The sequence below is a fragment of the Giraffa tippelskirchi genome, chromosome 1 (assembly GCF_054371585.1).
Source record: "Giraffa tippelskirchi isolate mGirTip1 chromosome 1, T2T-mGirTip1v1.2.pri, whole genome shotgun sequence".
Lineage (NCBI taxonomy): Eukaryota > Metazoa > Chordata > Mammalia > Artiodactyla > Giraffidae > Giraffa > Giraffa tippelskirchi.
The window spans coordinates 215,411,506-215,432,887 of record NC_137275.1 but is presented as its reverse complement, the minus strand read 5'-3'; the positions used below and the strand labels follow the sequence as shown (position 1 = coordinate 215,432,887).

At 39.4% G+C, this 21,382-nt stretch overlaps 2 protein-coding genes across 5 annotated transcripts in view; one reads left to right on the top strand and one right to left on the bottom strand.

The window, feature by feature from the left end:
- Positions 1–3,552, top strand: part of PTGR1 (prostaglandin reductase 1) — a 30,939-nt gene extending 27,387 nt beyond the window's left edge. Inside the window, exon 10 of the mRNA XM_081574428.1 lies at positions 3,192–3,552. Coding sequence (XP_081430554.1) covers positions 3,192–3,302 — 111 coding nt within the window. The 3' untranslated portion in view covers positions 3,303–3,552. The remainder of the gene's footprint in view (positions 1–3,191) is intronic.
- The window catches only part of ZNF483 (zinc finger protein 483), a 61,574-nt gene that overhangs the window by 3,939 nt on the left and 36,253 nt on the right, over positions 1–21,382 (bottom strand). For 2 of the 4 annotated variants that reach the window (XM_081574426.1, XM_081574427.1), the window contains exon 6: positions 4,068–4,125. In XM_081574426.1, the coding sequence (XP_081430552.1) occupies positions 4,068–4,125 (58 nt within the window). Of the gene's footprint in view, positions 1–4,067; positions 4,126–5,387; positions 7,017–7,288; positions 10,868–21,382 lie in introns of those variants that run through there. The other 2 variants (XM_081574423.1, XM_081574425.1) reach the window with 2 other exon arrangements.

The following is a 21,382-nucleotide window of genomic DNA, read 5'->3' as shown; positions in this document are numbered from 1 at the left end:
TTTTTTTGATGTGGGCTGTTTTTAAAGTCTTTATTGAATTTGTTACAATATTGCTTTTTCTTTTTTAACATACTGTTTTGTTTTTTTCTGGCTGCAAGGCATGTGGAATCTTAACTCCCCAACCAGGGATCAAATCAGCATCGCTTGCACTGGCAGGCAACGTCTTAACCACTGGTCCTCCAGGGAAGTCCCTCTTCATTCTTTCTTAAACATGCCTGTCTGGTTTTGCACTGTTGCCATTCCACCAACACTGCTTTTGTCAAGGTTGCCAATGCCCCTCACATGTAAACTCCTATGGTCAGCTCTTAGCATCACTTGGCTGTAGGGAGTGATGACAGAGGGCATCACTCTCTCTCCCTGCTTCCCTTGGCTCTTGGTTTTCCTCCCTGTATTGGTCCTTTTCAGACTCCTCTACTAGCTTCTTTTCTTCACTCCAAATTAATAACAGAGCTTTCCAATACATGGTTCCTGGGCCTCTTTTCACCGCTGTCCACACTCTCTTCAGCCCTTAGTTATCTCATCCAGGCTCTTGGCTTTAAATATCACCAATATGCTGATCACTCCCAACTATCTGTCTCCAGTCGAGATCTCTCCTCTGATTTCTGGACCGTTCCAATAGCTGCACTTGGATGTGTAACACACTTCTTCATCTCTGTCTTAATGTATTAAAAACCAAATATGCCTTGATTTTTTCCCTGCTAAACCTGCTTTCTATGTACAGACTTCACCGTCTCAGTTATGACGATCCTTTCAGTTGCTCAATCCAAAAACCTTGAAATCATTTGTGACACCTTTCTTTCTCTCAAAATCATATCTAATCTGTCGGGTAATCCTGGTGTCCCAGCTTTGGAAATACATTCAGAATCTGCCCAGTTCCCCCTCCTCCACTCCCACCATCCTTCTTGGGCACCATCGTGTCTAGCCCAGATGTTGCAGTGGCCTCTATTCAGCGCTTCCACTTTTTCACCCTGCAGACAATTCCCAACAGAGAAGCCAGAGTGAACTTCACACCAAATCATTCTTATGTTCAAAACCCTACAAAGCTCTGCATTTCTCTTAGAATAAACCCTGCAAGGCTGAATACTGTCTGGTCTCTGTTACCTAATTTCATTTCTTTTGGTTCACCCCCACCCTTCACCTCTCTGTAATTGCTTACTCAATTCTCTCTCACACACACCTTCAAGTTTTTGCTGAAAACTGCCTTCTGAATGAAACAGCTTTGAAAATGACCCTATTCTTAAATTGCAATCCACCTTCACTCATTGATCTTCCTTATCTTACTTTGATCCATAGCAATTATCATCTTTTGACATAATATATACTATAACTCATTTATTTATTGCCCATCTCTCTTCCACGAGAATGTAACCTCCATGAGGGCATCGATGTTAACACATTCTGTTTTCTGATGTATCCCCAGCACCTAGAATATTTTGAATCAATATAGGCACTAGAGGAATACTGTTGAGTGAATGAGCATTACAGGAGCATGTATTTGGGCCATGGCTCTTCCAGGTCCTAGTATGCAGTCTTCTCACAGATCCAGAGGAGGAAGCCAACCCTGTTGTCCTATGCTTTGATCATTTTCCCACCTTACACCACGTGGAGCTCTAGTCAACAGAAATCTGAATACCAAGGTGCATTATCTTCATTTCCAAGGAGAAAAGTGGTCCCAGACTTTCTAACTTCTGGCTTTATGATTGTCTCCAAATTAAAGAAATAGACTGCTCCTCTGGCAGCCCCTGGAGCTTGGCATCTCTCCCAGCCTAACACTCTTGGAGTGCTGGGCTGGGCTCTTTCCAGGGAGCTGGGAAGAGCAGGATGCTTTTAGAGTTCCCAGTGTGTAGCCTCTTTGTCTCTGTTGGTGAAATCAAATATGATCACAGCTGACAACAGACACCACTGTTCCAGTGTCCCTAATGCTTTCTTCTAATGGAGTGAACCTACTTCTAATTTTGTTCTAAGTAACTAGCGAATTGTCCTTCTCTCTCATCTACTTATTTTTTCTCATCCCTCCCCCCTTTTGTATTACAGTAATAATACAGAATAGAAAACTATTTTTTACTTTAGAATAGTAAACTATTCTTTACCTTAGAGTAGTTATAAAGAAAAATTCCAAAGAGAGTACAGAGACTTTCCACATACCCTGTATTCTATATCTTAATTTCCCATATCATTAACATTTTATATTAGCATTCATCCTCCACTTTTTTTTCTTATGGCTGCACCTCATGGCATGTGGGATCTTAGTTTCTTGACCAGGGATTTTACCCATGCCCCCTACATTGGATGTGTGGAGTCTTAACCACTGGACCACTAAGGAAGTCCCTCATCCTCTACTTGTAACCTCTAAACTTTTGATTATAGCTTTTGACCCTTTCCAGGTTCTTTGGTCCTCAAGTACAGGAATGAGCTGGGGCTTTCTAGTTAGGGATTCAAATCCCAGCTTGCCTACATACTAGTTGAGGGACCTCGAGCAAATAAGTAAGTTCCTCCATAAATCCATAAAGGATGCTAAACCATCACTGGGATACATTAGGGGAAAATGTTATCAGGTAACTTAGGTCTCCATATAAGACCCCCTTAAAATGTGAAAATGTGAGTTAGGTCCATTTGGGAGACTGTGCCTTATAGAAGAAGGAGAAATGAAAATCCTTCTTCACTAAATGAACTCTTCACTCCCACACTGCTAAATGAATGTTGAACACATACTGAACAAATCTTGGCTTGAAGGGAAGACAGCTTATTAGACTGTCATAGTATTTACATTTCCTGAACAGGTTCTGTGTCTTCAGGGGTCAAACAGAGGTAAAGATGCTACAGCATTGGGTACTCGAATGATGAACTTAGATGATACCCTGGAAGGGTGTCCTCTACTCCTGCTTCCACCTCTTCTGAGATCATTATTAAACTTTTCTGTTCAATTTACTTAGAAATTGGTTAACTGCTTCCTTGTGACTTTTTTTGTATTTACTGTGACCTGATGCCTCTTATAAGCTATTATGCATAATCTGTTACATACACTATGTATGTGGATCAGGCCCCCCAAATGACTGTAAGTTCAAAGAGGACAGGCTCTCCACTTCCTAGTTCCAAGTTTCCTGTGATATACTGAGTAATTTGGTGCTATGATGAGAAGAGTGTATCATTTAGAATATGAAACTATTCTATTTGTTATTGTTTTGATACAGGGTAAAATCCAGTACCATGAACACATCACTGAAGGATTTGAAAACATGCCAGCTGCATTTATGGGATTGCTAAAAGGAGAGAATCTGGGGAAGGCAATAGTGAAACCATGAACGAAAATGACACACGGAATCCAGAAATCACCTAGATGATTATAGTTCCTGTTTAATTATTTAGTAAAATATATACTAACTTCATAATGCATGAACAAAAGTTACTAGTGGAATCTAGAAATCATTTGGGTGATTAGCTTCTTTTTAATCATTTAGTAAAATCTGTGCTGTTTTCATGATCTAAAGAACAGTAATTGTAATGTGATTGATCTACCTAATAAAATACACTGAAGTGGTATATAATTAGCAACAGAGAATGAAATTTTCATACTGAACAATGGCCAGTTGAAGTTAACTGTGTGCTGTAGTTCCTTCTGGAGTATGATAGAAAATAATGGCTTTGGAGTCCAAAAGTTCCCTGCCTTTGTACCATGAACTTCTGACTTTTCATCTGTGAAGTGCAGACGATAATGTCTGCTTCACATACATATCATACATTTATTTTGACCACCTGCATAATGCGTGGCATGTATTAGGTACTCAATAAGTACCTCCCTGCAGAAATTTGTGAATTTGAAGTCAAGATTACCACTGCTGTGGCTGATGGTTACACAAGGAGAAATAATCATTGCTGATCTACACGGGTCTCAGGGCAGCCTCCACTGGTCTAACGTGACAGACCAAGAAAGGAATCTATCACTTATAGCAGCTACAAAAACAGTAACACATAGGAATCTTTATAAGCCTAAGAAAATGTGAGATTATTCTGAGCAAAGTTTTAAAACATCACTGAGGAACACAAAAGACTGAACATGGAAAGGTTACCTTGTTCTTGGACTCGACGGTTTAGTTATCAGGAAAATGTCAATTCTGTCAACTGATTCTGCCACCAAATAGAGGAGGGATTAAATTGTAGTACAATGAAAAAACGAGAGAAAAAAGTATGTGTGTGTGTGTGTGTGTGTGCATGTATAAAACCTCCGGTGAGAGGTAATGAATACGATTATATGGTTCATCCCCAGGGAAGACAAGGTGTGCCTAAAGGATGGAGATAAGAGAAAGACTGTTAATATATGCCCTTTGGACCTCTTTGAATTCTGAATCTAATGAAATTATTTATTCAATATTTACAAATATAATTAAAAAATTAAAGTTCTGCCTTTTTGTGTCCTCTTCCCACATGGGGGAATAAAACACGTAAGAGGTGTCACCCCTGAGACGGGGTGCCCCGTTTTTACCTCCCAAACGTGTCTACACAGAGCTTCCGGCAAACGTGCCCCCTCCTGGCGAAGGTCGCTGAGCCCACACTGGGTCCCGCGGAGGGTTTTACTTTAGGGCTTCGACCCCCGTAGTCTGTGACTCGGTATCTGACTCTCCCAGCTTGGGGCAGCAGTTTACCCCGTGACCTCAGGTCTCTGCTGGATCTCAAAGCGTTTTTTTATTTGTTTGTTTGTTTATGCTCAATGTTTTTATTGTTAGGACAGACTGATGATACTACATCAGAAACCTGATGTCAAATATATGTGTGTATGTGTATACATACACATTTCCCTAAAATTTAAAATATCCTGGGCCTCCCTGGTGGCTCAGATGGTAAGAATCTGCCTGCAGTACAGGAGACCTAGGTTCAATCCCTGGGTTGGGAAGATCCCCTGGAGAAGGGAATGGCAACCTACTCCAGTATTCTTGCCTGGGAAATCCCGCAGACAGAGGAGCTTGGCGGGTGACAGTCCATGGGGACTCAAAGAGTTGGACACAACTGAGTGACTAACACTTTTACTTTCAGGCAGCCCTTATGAATTCTCTACAGTGTCCTGGGGACACCTTGGCATCAAACTGGGACCCATGTTCAGGCCAGTGTTGGAAAACTTTGTATGTTTCAGGTCTTGCTTTCCTTACCTCTGCGACCTTGGAGGCTATATGTTCCAGATGGCATAACTAGCAAATGTTGGAAAGAAACTGTTGAGGCCCGACTGGGAAACAAACTTTTACTGAGTTACATCACTCTGATTTGTTGGGCTCTGCGTGGCGAGCACTGCGTTCTCCAACTCTGTACTATTCAGTATGGTAGCCACTGAAGGCCACTGTGTACTAGAAATACGCATGCCATATTTCAAGGTTTAAAAAACTGAGGCAGAGTGAATATTTGTCCATTAAACACAACTTTATTGTTTTGGTAGAACTACAATTCACTTTGACTGTTGCACAGCATAGGACATTGCTGTTGCACTGTAACGTTTGTACAGGAACGTGCATAATTTCTAGTATCACAGATAAACACTCCACCCATCTAGTATCAACAGACTTGACTCAGTTCAGATGATTTTTTTCTATGCACTGAAGTAACATCACAATAGTGTTTACTTGGATATTTTATGTAGATAGTACAAGTGAAAGAACACCTATGCATAGAGCACATGTTACAGCGACACCTATATGTAAACCATAGTCATACATTGAGATACTTTATTATTTTCATTGCAATATAATAAAATTATTTCCTAGATTAAAAAATATGGAAAAATATTTAGATTTTAATGAAGGCATATTACTGAGGCAGAATTCAGTGCAATACAGAAGCTAGTACTACAACTAGTGCAGCAAAGAAAACCAGAGTGCAAGAAGGTACAGTGCACATTCAATGACGAGTAGCAACTGCAACTCACTGCAGGCACAGCAAAGTGAGAAGGCTGTTTGTTGTACACACGTGGTCAACACAGTAGACGCTACATAAGACAGCAGCTAATACTTAGGCCACTTTTTAGCAACGATCTAGTAATAAGTATTTTCCTAATAGTAAAAGAAAAATCCATGAAGTCTTATGCAACAAGAATTACATTTCCATCAAAACATTAAAACAATTTTTAACAGGATTTTGAGCTTATACTTGGCCAACTATTAAATGGTTTGAATACTTGTGCACATGCGTGTGCACACACACACAAATCTCAGATGGAGAGAAGATAGAAGAAATTACCATTTTAGTATGGTAATCTAACTAGAAAATTATGAGAAGACTTAAAAGGACACATAAAAATTAAAATTTTTAAATTAACCCTTTAATTAATTTTGCTCCTAGAATACAAGTTTCTCATAATATCAAAGATCAATTGGTTCAAAATTAGAAAAATTTCAAGTACTTAGCTTTAGGTGTGTAATATAAGACACTGCCAATTGAAAACTTTGAGTACATTCTGTTGCAACACCCAAATTTACAAAGAAATGTCAATTCACTGCCTAAAAACTCAAACTCATGACATGTTTTTTGACATTTTAAACCTGACAAAGAAGAATTTCAGCAAGAGACAGAAAAATTAGTTTCTTTCATAAAGATAAGACTGAAATTATGTTAGGTACAAAGATAAATATATTGCAATTCTAAAGCAAGAGAATGATATTTCCCCTCATTGCTTTGTTTCACTATGTGATAGCTACTGAAAATATCTGTTCAGTTTTCCGAAGCAGACTTCAGGAGTCATGAATAGATGTTAAAATTCTTCAGTACATATGTGAAATGAAGTAATCACTGCTAGTTTATGAAAATGTTGAAAATAATGTTTTAATGATCTTGTGTTCTTTACCAATGTTCCTTGGTTGAGTTATAAATGAATTTTACAAAAATTTCCTGTACTGGGAATTTCAATGTAAGATTTTTTTTTGAATGAAAAGGAATGCTTGCAAAATATTCAATAATCAAAGACAAGAGGTGACAGGATCACACTGAGTATGAATGAGCTAAATTTCAAGCTCCTCAGAATGGGAAGAACTTGTGACCTATTTGGATGGAAAAATTAGTTAAAATTGAAACATTTCATAATATAAACAAAAAATAATGACTTTACACATTTTTCTAATATGAGTCAACCTGCAGATTCTCAAAGTAATTAACAGCACTGCAATCAATCTGACTGCAAAACATAAGAAAAATGTGAAGAATGCTTGATACTGATAAATTTAATTTTGTTTCCAGTTATGTAGTACTTAATTGAATGTGATGTGAATAACAGAATTGACAGAAGAGTTGAATTTATTTAAACAGATACTGCTTTGAAATTGATACCCTTTTATTCAAAACCACATCAATTCTTCTAATAAAAGATGATGAATCTTGTCAATGTGGAGGCAAATATCGAAGGAAAATAATTTTCTAACACTTGAAAACTTTAGGTATATCTAGACTAACAGCAAAGAACATTTGGAAGAACTATGTGCATCTACTTTTCAACTCTAAGTTTTATTAATATGGATAGAGTATGAATTAAGATGTGCTGCGACTGTAACATGGGTTTCGGAGACAGCGCAAAAAATAATACAGAATATCTCACATTATATGTTAATGTAAGATTATGGATATACTGGGTGAAACAAAATATATTATTCACCTGTCTTCTCTTACCTTTTTAAAGTGGCTACTACAAAATCTAAAATGTGCAGTTAGGACAAATTTTGGACAAAAGATACAAAGAGATCAAAAAAGCCATCTGCCACTTCTGAAGAGCCCAGAGCAAAAGCAGCATGCTATGCATGCCCTCTGCACGTAACACTACCTAAGGGGTTGGGAAACCACATAACCTACCCCTCTGGCCTGACGCCTGGACACCCGTACCCTCACCCCATATGAGGAAGAAGCTCACCTCCCAAGGGCAGCAAGCAAGCAAGGGAACCTACTGTTTGTTCTCAACCCCCCCGCAGCAACAGGGGCCCCAATAAAGCCTTGCCTGAAAAAAATATGATATTATTATGTGGCTCACATTCTATGATTAGTGTACAGTGTGCTGCAGTAACTGAAACACTTTCCAAGTGGCTTTTTAGGGCCCTGTTCTTAAATGTAAATAGTCAAAAGATAACCAGAGTTTTCAGGAAAGCCTCCAAGGTGAAAGAGAAAAACAGATAAAAATAACTCAGAGGAAAGATAATGCAGGGAGCTGAGTAACACTAAAAGATACTGTATTAGCATCCTCAGAGAAACGAGTATTTCACCTATGAAACAGTATGATTTAAAAAAAATAAGGAGAGAGTTAAAAATGTACTTGGAAACATAAAATGACAACAGAAATAGAACACTCAAAATATTCAGTAGTAGAGTTGGAAAATAAAAGTTGACAAACAACTTTCAGAGAGCAGGATAAAAATCGAAGACATGGAGGGAGTGATTTCAGGGAAGATGGAGCAGTAAGAAGTGCCAGGAATCCATCTCTATCTAGACAACAACTGTACTGACAGAAAGTACATAAAGTGAGCTACTTTGGAATGCAGAACTCGGTTCTAAGGATTTCAATGTTCAGTTCAGTCGCTCAGTCGTCTCCGACCCTGCGACCCCATGAATAGCAGCATGCCAGGCCTCCCTGTCCAACACCAACTCCTGGAGCCCACCCAAACTCATGTCCATTGAGTCGGTGATGCCATCCAACCATCTCATCCTCTGTCGTCCCCTTCTCCTCCTGCCTTCAATCTTACCCAGCATCAGGGTCTTTTCCAGGGAGTCAGTTCTTCGCATCAGGTGGGCAAAGTATTGGAGTTTCAGCTTCAGCATCAGTCCTTCCAATGAACACCCATGACCAATCTCCTTTAGGACGGACTGGTTGGATCTCCTTGCAGTCCAAGGGACTCTCAAGAGTCTTCTCCAACACCACAGTTCAAAAGCATCAAGCTTTCGGCGCTCAGCTTTCTTTATAGTCCAAATCTCACATCCATCCACGACCACTGGAAAAACCATAGCCTTGACTAGATGGACCTTTGTTGGCAAAGTAATGTCTCTGTTTTTTATTATGCTGTCTAGGTTGGTCATAACTTTTCTTCCAAGGAGTAAGCGTCTTTTAATTTCATGGCTGCAATCACCATCTGCAGTGATTTGGGAGCCCCAAAAAATAGTCTCTCACTGTTTCCACTGTTTTGCCATCTATTTGCCATGAAGTGATGGGACCGGATGCCATGATCTTAGTTTTCTCAATGTTGAGCTTTAAGCCAACTTTTTCACTCTCCTATTTCACTTTCATCAAGAGGCTCTTTAGTTCTTCCACTTTCTGCCATAAGGGTGGTGTCATCCGCATATCTGAGGTTACTGATATTTCTCCTGGCAATCTTGATTCCAGCTAGTGCTTCCTCCAGCCCAGCATTTCTCATGATGTACTCTGCATATAAGTTAAATAAGCAGGGTGACAATATACAGCCTTGACGTACTCCTTTTCCTATTTGGAACCAGTCTGTTGTTTCACGTCCAGTTCTAACAGTTGCTTCTTGATCTGCATACAGATTTCTCAAGAGGCAGGTCAGGTGGTCTGGTATTCCCATCTGTTTCAGAATTTTCCACAGTTTATTGTGATCCACAAAGTCAAAGGCTTTGGCATAGTCAATAAAGCAGAAATAGATGTTTTTCCGGAATTCTCTTGCTTTTTCGATGATCCAGCGGATGTTGGCAATTTGATCTCTGGTTCCTCTGCCTTTTCTAAAACCAGCTTGAACATCTGAAAGTTCACAGTTCACGTATTGCTGAAGCCTGGCTTGGAGAATTTTGAGCATTACTTTACTAGCATGTGAGATGAGCGCAATTGTGCAGTAGTTTGAGCATTCTTTGGCATTTCCTTTTGTTGTGATTGGAATGAAAACTGACCTTTTCCAGTCCTGTGGCCACTGCTGAGTTTTCCAGATTTGCTGGCATGTTGAGTGCAGCACTTTCACAGCATCATCTTTCAGGATTTGAAATAGCTCAACTGGAATTCCATCACCTCCACTAGCTTTGTTTGTAGTGATGCTTCCTAAGGCCCACTTGATTTCACATTCCAGGATGTCTGGCTCTAGGTGAGTGATCACACCATTGTGATTAACTTGGTCATGAAGATCTTTTTTGTACAGTTCTTTTGTGTATTCTTGCCACCTCTTCTTAATATCTTCTGCTTCTGTCAGGTCCATACCATTTCTTTCCTTTATTGAGCCTATCTTTGCATGAAATGTTCCCTTGGTATCTCTAATTTTCTTGAAGAGATCTCTAGTCTTTCCCATTCTATTGTTTTCCTCTATTTCTTTGCATTGATCGCTGAGGAAGGATTTCTTATTTCTCCTTGCTATTCTTTGGAACTCTGCATTCAAATGGGTATATCTTTCCTTTTCTCCTTTGCTTTCCACTTCTCTTCTTTTCACAGCTATTTGTAAGGCCTCCTCAGACAGCCATTTTGCTTTTTCGCGTTTCTTTTTCCTGGGGATGGTCTTGATCCGTCTCCTGTACAATGTCACGAACCTCTGTCCATAGTTCTACAGGCACTCTGTCTATCAGATTTAGTCCCTTAAATCTATTTCTCACTTCCACTGTATAGTCATAAGGGATTTGATTTAGGTGATACCTGAATGGTTTAGTGGGTTTCCCATTTTCTTCAATTTAAGTCTGAATTTGGCAATAAGGAGCTCATGATCTGAGCCACAGTCAGCTTCCAGTCTTGTTTTTGCTGACTGTATAGAGCTTCTCCATCTTTGGCTGCGAAGAATATAATCAATCTGATTCCGGTGTTGGCCATCTGGTGATGTCCATGGGTGGAGTGGCGAGCGGCGGCTGCACGGTGCAGGAGCGGCAAGTGGCAGAGAGGAGATACCCCACGTCCAAAATAAGAGAAACCCAAGTAAGATGGTAGGTGCTGAAAGAGGGCACAGTGACCAAGCGGTGAGCGGCGGCGGCGCAGGAGTGGCAAGTGGCAGAGAGGAGATATCCCATGTCCAAGGTCAGGAGCGGCAGCCGTGAGGAGATACCCCACATCCAAGGTAAGAGAAACCCAAGTAAGACGGTAGGCATTGAGAGAGGGCATCAGAGGGCAGACAGACTGAAAGCACAATCACAGAAAACTAGCCAATCTGATCACATGGACCACAGCCTTGTCTAACTCAGTGAAACTAGGCCATGCCGTGTGGGGCCACCCAAGACAGACGGGTCATGGTGGAGAGGTCTGACAGAATGTGGTCCACTGGAGAAGGGAATGGCAAAGCACTTCAGTATTCTTGCCTTGAGAACCCCATGAACAGTATGAAAAGGCAAAAAGATAGGGCACTGAAAGATGAACTCCCCAGGTCAGTAGGTGCTACTGGAGATCAGTGGAGAAATAACTCCAGAAAGAATGAAGAAAAGGAGCCAAAGCAAAAACAATACCCAGCTGTGGATGCGACTGGTGACAGAAGCAAGGTCCGATGCTGTAAAGAGCAATATTGCATAGGAACCTAGAATGTTAGGTCCATGAATCAAGGCAAATTGGAAGTGGTCAAACAGGAGATGGCAAGAGTGAACATCGACATTCTAGGAATCAGCGAACTAAAATGGACTGGAATGGGTGAATTTAACTCAGATGACCATTATATCTACTACTGTGGGCAGGAATCCCTTAGAAGAAATGGAGTAGCCATCATAGTCAACAAAGGAGTCCGAAATGCAGTACTTGGATGCAATCTCAAAAACGACAGAATGATCTCTGTTCGTTTCCAAGGCAAACCATTCAGTATCACGGTAATCCAAGTCTATGCCCCAACCAGTAATGCTGAAGAAGCTGAAGTTGAATGGTCCTATGAAGACCTACAAGACCTTTTAGAACACACACCCAAAAAAAGATGTCCTTTTCATTATAGGGGACTGGAAAGCAAAAGTAGGAAGTCAGGAAACATCTGGAGTAACAGGCAAATTTGGCCTTGGAGTACAGAATGAAGCAGGGCAAAGGCTAAGAGTTTTGCCAAGAGAACACACTGGTCATAGCAAACACCCTCTTCTGCAACACAAGAGAAGACTCAATGTCCAGAGGAAACCTTAAATGGTAAACCGCAACTAACAGCGGAGGATTTCAGCCTTCAGTAACAGCTACCAGCCCACAATCAGCCAGCCCAAACATTCCTACTTTGACTTGCTGGAACCAAGATGGTCAATAAAGACCTTTTCCTCCAAATACGAGTCTGAGGTCCTGATTGTGGATGATTACTTCTGATCATGAAGAAAGAGCAGATACATAGGTGAATGGCCATTCTTTCACCCCCACCCCACAGCCACTGGCTTAAAGTGACTCCCAGGGGATTTAAATGGACAACAAAACAACTGGTTTTTGGACTGATGCTGAAGTTCCAATACTATGGCCACCTAACGCAAAGAGCTGACTCACTGGAGAAGACTCTGATGCTGGGCAAAAAGAGAACAGGGCAGCAGAGGATGACGGTTGGATGGCATCACTGACATAATGGACATGAATTTGAGCAAACTCAGGGAGGAGAGAGGAGCCTGGTGTGCTGCAGTTCATGGGGTCGTAAAGAATCAGACATGACTTAGCAACTGAGTAACAACAAAAAGGAAAAAAAAAGCCTCTCTGTGAGAATTTAGAAAGCCACAGCCTCTGCCCAGGAAAAAAATGGGCTCAGAAAAGACCTGAGAAAAGTTGAGGCTTTCACCACAGACTGACCCCTAGCACAGAGATACCCTAAAACAATTTTAAAAATTCTGAGCAAGGGGAGAACTTGATTTCCAAAGCTACCTACACTTTAGTACTCCCCCCACTTATCCATCGGAGAAGGCAATGGCATCCCACACCAGTACTCTTGCCTGGAAAATCCCATGGACGGAGGAGCCTGGTAGGCTGCAGCCTATGGGGTCGCTGAGAGTCAGACACGACTGAGTGACTTCACTTTCACTTTTCACTTTCATGCATTGGAGAAGGAAATGGCAACCCACTCCAGTATTCTTGCCTGGAGAATCCCAGGGACAGGGGAGCCTTGTGGGCTGCCACCTATGGGATCACACAGAGTCGGACACGACTGAAGCAACTTAGCAGCAGCAGCAGCAGCCATTTATCCATGGTTTTGCTTTGTGCTGTTTAATAGCTGTCAACTACAGCCCAAAAATTAAATGGAAAATTTCAGAAAATCTTGCCTGGAGAATCCCAGGGATGGGGGAGCCTGATGGGCTGCCGCCTATGGGGTCGCACAGAGTCGGACACGACTAAAGCGACTTAGCAGCAGCAGCAGCAGCAACAGCCCAAAAATTAAATGGAAAATTTCAGAAATAAGCAATTCATAAGTTTTAAAATTGCATGCCATTCTCAATAGCATGATGAAATCTCACATCATCCTGCTATGTCCTGCGGGAGATCCCCAACCATCAATACCTTCTGCTCCTGACATCCACCACACAACACTGTCATGGTTCAATGATCCAAGAACACCCAAAGCAGATGATCCTTCTTCTGACAGTGTCCAAAGGTTAAGAGCAGCCTAAATGCTTTGTCACATTGCCTATGTCTTTCATTACATTACATTACATTACACAGGAGGCATTTTATCATTTTTGTTAGAGGAACCACTGATCAAAACTACCCACCCTGGCCAGGTACCACAGCAACCATTTGGATGACTTATTTTACAACAGGAGGTCCTGGTGAAGACCAAGATACTAACAAACTACCACCAAGCAGAATAATTCAGTAAAGGTCAAAAGGAGACAGGAGACGCCAGTCCAAATGTCTTCCCAACCTCCCAGAATCCTTTGTGCTGGAATTTATTTGGCTGAGTGATACACACACTCCCAGGAAAAACCCTGAGTCAGAATGATTGGCCAGAGACAACCCAGAAACTAACCTCATCACCATAAAACCTGAGCCTGCAAGCCACGTGGTCAGAACATCATCATCATGATAAAAAGCATGAGTACAGTATTACAAGACATTTTGTTGAGAGGAACCACATTCACAAAATTTTTATTACAGTATAATAACCCCTTTTATTATTTTGTTGTACCTAAACTTTATCACAGATGTGTATGTATAGGAAAAACAAACAGTCCAATGCCCAAGATCCTTTGGTCTTACCTGTAACCAATTTCTTTTGAATTCCAAGTATCATTGCCAATTCTACCTAGAAGCCTAAGGATGTTATCTATTGGGTTAGGCTATAACATAGCCTATAATGAGTGTTCCTGGATCTGTTTTAATCTTTCTCAAGCCACAGCCATGCTAGCTCAATCTTGTTCTTTTTGCAAAATACGTACATTTTAGAAACTAACAGTGTAAAGCAACTATACTCCAACAAAAAATAATTTTAAAAAAGGGACTTCCTTGGTTCTCCAGTGGTGAAGACTTCGTGCTCCCAATACAGGGGGCCTGGATTTGATCCTTGGTCAGGGAACTAAGACTCTACATATCATAACAAAGAGCCCATGTGCTACAACTAAGACCAAGCACAACCTAAATAAAGTTTAAAAAATTAATTAAAACTATATATCATTTTATCCTTTAAATGCAGCTTTTATGTGGGTGCAAAGTTGCTCTAAGTAAGACATAGCTATAGACACTAATATGATTCAAGAAAAGGCAAAGTCATTATGTGACAACTTAGAGGAAAGCAAGGTAAAGGATCTACAGGTGGAGAGTTTAAAGCCAGCAAAGCATGGTTTGAGAATTTTAGAAAGCTGTTTGCCTAAAAAAAAGTCAAGATAACAGGAGAAACAGCTTCTGCCAACCAAAAGGCAGCAGACCTTCCCATATGCCACTAAGAAAAATCACTGAGAAAGTGTATCTGCCTAAACAGGCTTTTTAATGCAGGGATAAGTGTCCTATTCTGGAAAAAAAATGCCACAAAGAACAGTTTAGTAAGGAAAAGAAGCAAGCACCAGGATTTAAGGCAGGAATAGAAAGCTAACTCTCTTGTCTATACAAATGCAGGAGAGCTTATGATCAGTCTGCCCTTAACTATGAAGCTGCTAACACCAAGCCTTGAAGGAGAAAGATAAAACACCAGCCATGACAAGAATGCTTTTTCTGGACTGGTTACGTTGGTGCTTTGTCCCTTAAGTCAGGAAGAACTCTGCCAATAAAGGACTGTAATTTATAATTCTTTTTAATACTGGACAATGTCTCTGGCCACCCGTGACTTCAACAACAAAGGCATCAAAGTGGTCTACCTGCCCTCAACACAACATCTCTAATTCGGCCTTTGGAGCAGGGTGTCATATGGACCTTCAAGGCTCATTCCACATGGTAGTCTATGGAAAGGATTGTCGGCAATGTGGAAGAGAACCTAGACGGAGAGGACATCACGACAGTCTGGAAGGATTACACCGCTGAAGATGCCATCGTTGTTAAAGATAAAGCTATGAAAGCTATCAAGCCGGAAACAATAAATTCTTGCTGGAGAAAACTGCTGTCCAGATGTACATGACCTCACAGAACTTACGACAGAGCCAACCAAGGAAATGATGAAAGAGACTGGGCATATGGCAAAAAGGTGGGGAGTTCAAGGTTTCAAGATACAATCGAGGGGAAATTCAAGAGCTAACAGACACCACACCAGAGGAATTAACAGAAGATGACTTGATGGGAGATGGGTGTTTCTGATGGATCCAGGTACAGTCAACTGAAATCTTCTGGAAAGGAGTCACTATTGTAGATGCCACTGAGAATATTTGTTATGCATAAAAATGAAAGTGTTAGTCACTCAGTTGTGTTCAACTCTTTGTGATCCCCGTGGACTGTGGCCCACCTTCCAGGATCCTCTGTCCATGGAATTTTCCAGGTAAGAATACTGCAGTGGGTTGCCATTCCCTTCTTCCGGAGATCTTCCCGTCCCAGGGATCAAACCTAGGTCTCCTGCACTGGAGGCAGATTCTTTACCATCTGAGCCACCAGGGAACCCTCATGAGATGCGTGGGATGAGGCCAAAATACCAACACGAACAACAGTTGGAAGAAGTTGGTTTCAACCCTCATGGGCGACTATGAGGGGCTCAGGACTTCAGGGGAGGAAATGCAGATGTGGTGGAAACAGAGGAGAACTAGAAGTAGAGATGGATCCTCAAAATGTGGCTGAACTGCTGCAGTTTAAAACTTTAATGGATGACGAGTTGCTTCTTCTGGATGAGTAAAGAAAATGGTTTCTTGAGATGGAATCTACTGGTGAAGACCATTGAAAGGACAACAAAGAACTTAGAATGTTATCTATATATAAAGTTACTTGATAAAGCAGCAGCAAGGTTTGAAAGGATTGACTCCAATTTTGAAAGCTCTAGCATGGTGTAAAATGTTATCAAACAGTGCTGAGACTGACTGCCACCATGAAACTGTTCATGAAAAGGAGAGTCAACTGATGCAGCAAACTTCAATGCTGTCTTATTTTAAGAAATCGCCACAGCCATCCCAACTCAGCAACCACTACCCTGATCAGTCAGCAGCTAAAAACAAGGCAAGACCCTCCACCAGCAAAAAGATCATGATTTGCTAAAGGCTCAGATATATATTTTTTAGCAACAAACTGTTTTTTAAACTGAGCACACACAACTGCTTTTTTAGACATAATGTTATCACATAATTATTAATAACAGGCTACAGTAGAGTGTAAACATAACTTTTATATGCACAGGGAAACTAAAAATTCCTGTGAACCAATTTAGGTGATATTTACTTTATTACAGCAGTCTGAAAGTGAACCCACAATATCTCCAAGGTACGCTTGTAAACACAAAAATACAAAAATCTAGACAAATTATAATCAAATTGTCAAAACCCAAAGACAAAGAATCCTGAAAGAAACAAGAAGAAAAACTTATCATATAAAAAGGAACCTCAATGAAACTATCTGATTTATTCTCAGAGACCTTGGAGACCAGAAGTGGGTGGGTTGATATAGTTAAAGTGCATTAAGGAAAAAAAAAAAAAAAACCCACAGTTCGTTGATTTTGTATCTAGCAAATCTATCAAAAATGAGGGAAAATTCACTCAACTAGGGAATAGAAGGAAATTATCTCAACATAATAAAGTTCATTAATGAAAAGATCACAGCTAGCATCATACTCAATGGTAAAAAATATAAACCTGCTCCTCTAACATCAGTAATAAGGCAAGGATACCCACTTTAGCCACTTCTACCCAAAACAGTATTTGGGTCCTAGCCACAGCAATCAAGCAAAATAAAGAAGTAAAAACCATCCAACTTAGGAAGAAAGAAATAATATCTCTTTTCACAGATGACATGATCCTATATGTGGAAAACTCTAAACATCACACAGACACACAAACACACACACAAAATTGTTAGAACTAATAAGCAAATACAGCAAAAGTTATAGAATATAAAACCAAAATTAAAAAATAAGTTGCATTTCTATACAGTAACTGAACAATCCAGGAAGGAAATTAAGAAAACAATTCCATTTGCACTATCATTAAAAAGAATAAAATACTTAGGAATGAACTCAACCAAGGAAGTAAAAGATTTGTATACTGGAAACTACAAAGCATTGCTGAAAGAACAGCTGACACAAATAAATGGAAATACATCTTGTACTTATGGGCCTGAAGACTTAATATGTTAAAATATTTATCCTATCCCAAGTGATTTTTTTACAGAAACAAGGGAAACCACCCACAAATTCATATGGAATCTTAACCCCCAAATAGTCAAAATAATTTTAAGAAAGAAGAAAAATGATAGAGGTTTTTTCACATGTCCTGATTGCAAAGTGTACAACAAAGCTCCAGTAACTAAAACAGTATGGTACTGGCATAAAGAGATATAGACCAATGGAACAGAGAGCCCAGAAATGCACTAGTACTTACAGCCAAATGATTTTCAACAGGGGTACAAAGACTACACAACATGGAAACAAATGGTGCTTGGAAAACCGAACACCTAAAGACAAAAGGATGAAGATGGACCCTTATCTTATACCACACACAAAAATTAACTCAAAATGGACTAACGATCTAAACATAAGACCTGAAGCTATAAAAATCCTAAAAGAAAATACAGGGAGAAAATTTCACGACACTGGGTCTAGCAATGATTTCTCAGATATGACACCAAAAACACAAGCAAAATTAAAGCAAAAACAGGCAAATGGACTATATCAAGCCTAAAAAACTTCTTCATAGTAAAGAAAACAATAAAAACAATGAAAGAGAGTGGAACAGGAAATGAAAATTTTCATTTAAAAAACGGGCAAAGGACTTGAACAGACATTTCTCTAAAGAAGACATACAAATGTCTAACAGCCATATAAAAAGATGTTCAGCATCACCAATCATCAGAGAAATGCAAATCTAAACTCCAAGATACCATCTCACAATCATTAGGATGGCCACTATCAAAAATACAGAAAATAGTAAGTGTTGCAAGGATGTGGAGAAACAGGAACCCTCTAAGCACTGTTGGTAGGTGTGTGAAAAAGGTGCAGCTGCAATAGAAAACAGCAGGGAAGTTTCTTAAATAATTAAAAATAGAACTATCATGATTTAGCAATCTTGCTTCTGAGTATATAAAGAGAAGGCTGGAAATAGATATATCTGCACACCCATGTTCACTGCAGCATTATTCACAATAGTCAAAGAGGTAGAAGCAACTTAAATGTGTATTGATGGATGAATGGATAAATAAAATGTGGCATATACATACAACAGACAATTACTCATCCTTAAAAAAAGAAGGAAATCCTGTCATACACTAAGACATGGATGAACCATCCAGCAATTCTACTTCTAGGCATATATCTCAAAGAATTAAATGCAGGGACTCAAACAGTATTTGCAAACCACTGTTCATAGCAGTGTCATTAATTAACAGCCAAAAGATGGCAATAACCTAAATGACCACTGAAAGATGAATGCATAAGCAAATAATGTGGTATATTTACAAAAGAATACTATTTAGCATTAAAATAATGAAAAGAAAATGAAATTCTGACACATGCTATAACATGAACCTTAAAAAGATGCTAAGTGAAACAAGTCAGACACAAAAGGACAAGTATTGAATGATTTCTTTTATATGAAGGGCTTAGAATAGTCAAATTCATAGACAGAAAGTAGAATGGAAGTTACCAACGGCTTGGGGGAGGGGAAAATGAGGAGTTATTGGCTAACAAGTGAATTTCAGTTAGGGACGATGGAAAAGTTCTAGAGATGTATGGTGAGGATGTGTGAGAAAGAACATGAACATACTTAATGCCACTAAATTATACATCTCAGAAGAGTTAAAATGGTCAGTTTTATGTTATATATATTTTACCACATTACAAAGAAATTCTAAAATCAGTAAATAAATGAATTCATTGACAAGAGAAGCTCTGTCTTGTCCTGAGACTACAAAGAAATTTCATCAATAGAAACTCATAAAGAGGAAACATTTTAAAATGCAAGTTCTTCACTTTAAAGTAAAATGGGCAACAGATAAGGAGCACAACACAGGTTAATAAACAAAATTCTATAAGGAATCAAAAGACATTTAAAACCTTTTGACTGTTTCATATAACTCCAAAACGAATTTAAGTATGTAGATAATAGGCCAGATTAAATCTCCTTAGGCAATTTTATATAAGCAATTACTGAAACCAAGCTTTTGATGAAAGCTGTATAGGAGAATCTGAGGTTGCCCTCTGCAGCTAGTACATGGTATTTAGAAACCTCATACTAGATAAAGGACTTATTGCAGAATAAAAAGATCTGTAAGTTAATAATAACTTAATTTTTTAAGTGGGCAACATATTTCACCAAAGAAGGTACCTGAACAGCTAAAGAACACATGAAACGATCGTCAATACCATTAGCCCCAAAGGGATACCACTTCAATCACCGTATCAACTATAATAAAAAAAGTTTTTAAAGATGAAAAATAACAAGGGTTGGTGAGGATATAACCTCATCAGGAGCCTTCACACACTGAAGTCCAAAATATAAAATAATGCAGTCACTTTGGAAAACAACTTGGCAACTTCTTAAAAGAGTTAAAACAAAAACTTACCATATAACCCAGCAACTCAGGCATCTAAGAAAAGTGAAGACATTATGTCCACACAAAGACTTGCATGCTAATGTTCACAGCAGCATTATTTTTCACAGCCCAAAATAGGAAACAAGCCACATGTCCTTCAACTGGTAAATGTACAAAATATGGCACATCCATCCAATCAGCTATTATTTGACAATAACAAGGATTAAAATACTGATATGCTACAACACACATGAATTTAGAAAATAACGTGGATGAACTTAGACACAAGTTAATGAACAACTAAAAAAGACCACATATGATTACATGTATATAGAATGTTCAGAAAAGGCAACTCTACAGAGACAGAGAGTAGACTGATTAGTGGTTACCTGGGATCAGGGCGGGAATGGGATTACTGCAAATTGGTGTCAGGGATCTTATTAAGGTGCTAAAATGTTCTAGAAACAGACTGTGCTGCCAACTGTACAATTTACTGAATTTGTTAAAACTCACTGAATTATACACTTGAATGACTTCCACAATACACAATTTATATCTCAATAAAACTGTAAAAAAAAACCCAAAAACAGGTTTATGCTCCAGATTCCCAACCGGTGCAGATATAAAGCATCCTTTTATGGATGTTGGAGAATGTAACAAGTAAACATCCTGGAACAAGCCTCTTCTCAAGATTTTTACATATTTAATAATTATTGCATCTTTCCAGAAAACAAATCAAGGTTTCCATCTTTTCACAAAAAAATTTCAACTGGGGTGAATAATTCTGATAAGCCATATTCCTTCCATGTCTAGAATGTCTCTGGCTGGTCCATTTAGAAGTAACTATACAGACCAATTTATCACTCAGCAATACTTGAGCCACCTTGGGGAAGAAGACAAGGAAGAAACCAAAACCATTATCCAGAGGTAGCCCTGCAAACTAAACCATTAAATCCCAGCAAATATTGCTGAATCTCAGATGACCATTAAGCATGTCTTCACTTCCATAAACTGAAAGTTTACCCGTTTCGTTCTCAAGAGCTGCCTCAAATTTCAACTTTAGGAACTCTGCACCACGTGGAGTCACTGGGGCTCCTTCAGAATCCTACAACTTGAGACCCAAATCTAACTGACCCAGGGTTTTCAGTTCCTTTTTCACAGTTAAAGATTATTATTCAGACTCCACCACTACTGACGTTTGTAAGGAATAACCCACTAACACCTACTCCTTTGAGGTCTAATTTCATAATGGAAAAATTAATTGAAAATTTATTCTGTATCATTTCTACATTCTCTTCCTGAATTTTACCACAAAATCTCTTTAGATTTTAGGATAGGTACTCTCCAGGTGGTAGGGGATCATAATATCAGCTTCTTACAGTGGGCAAGTCATGTCACATGAATGACAGAACTTTGCAAGGAGAAGAGATTCCC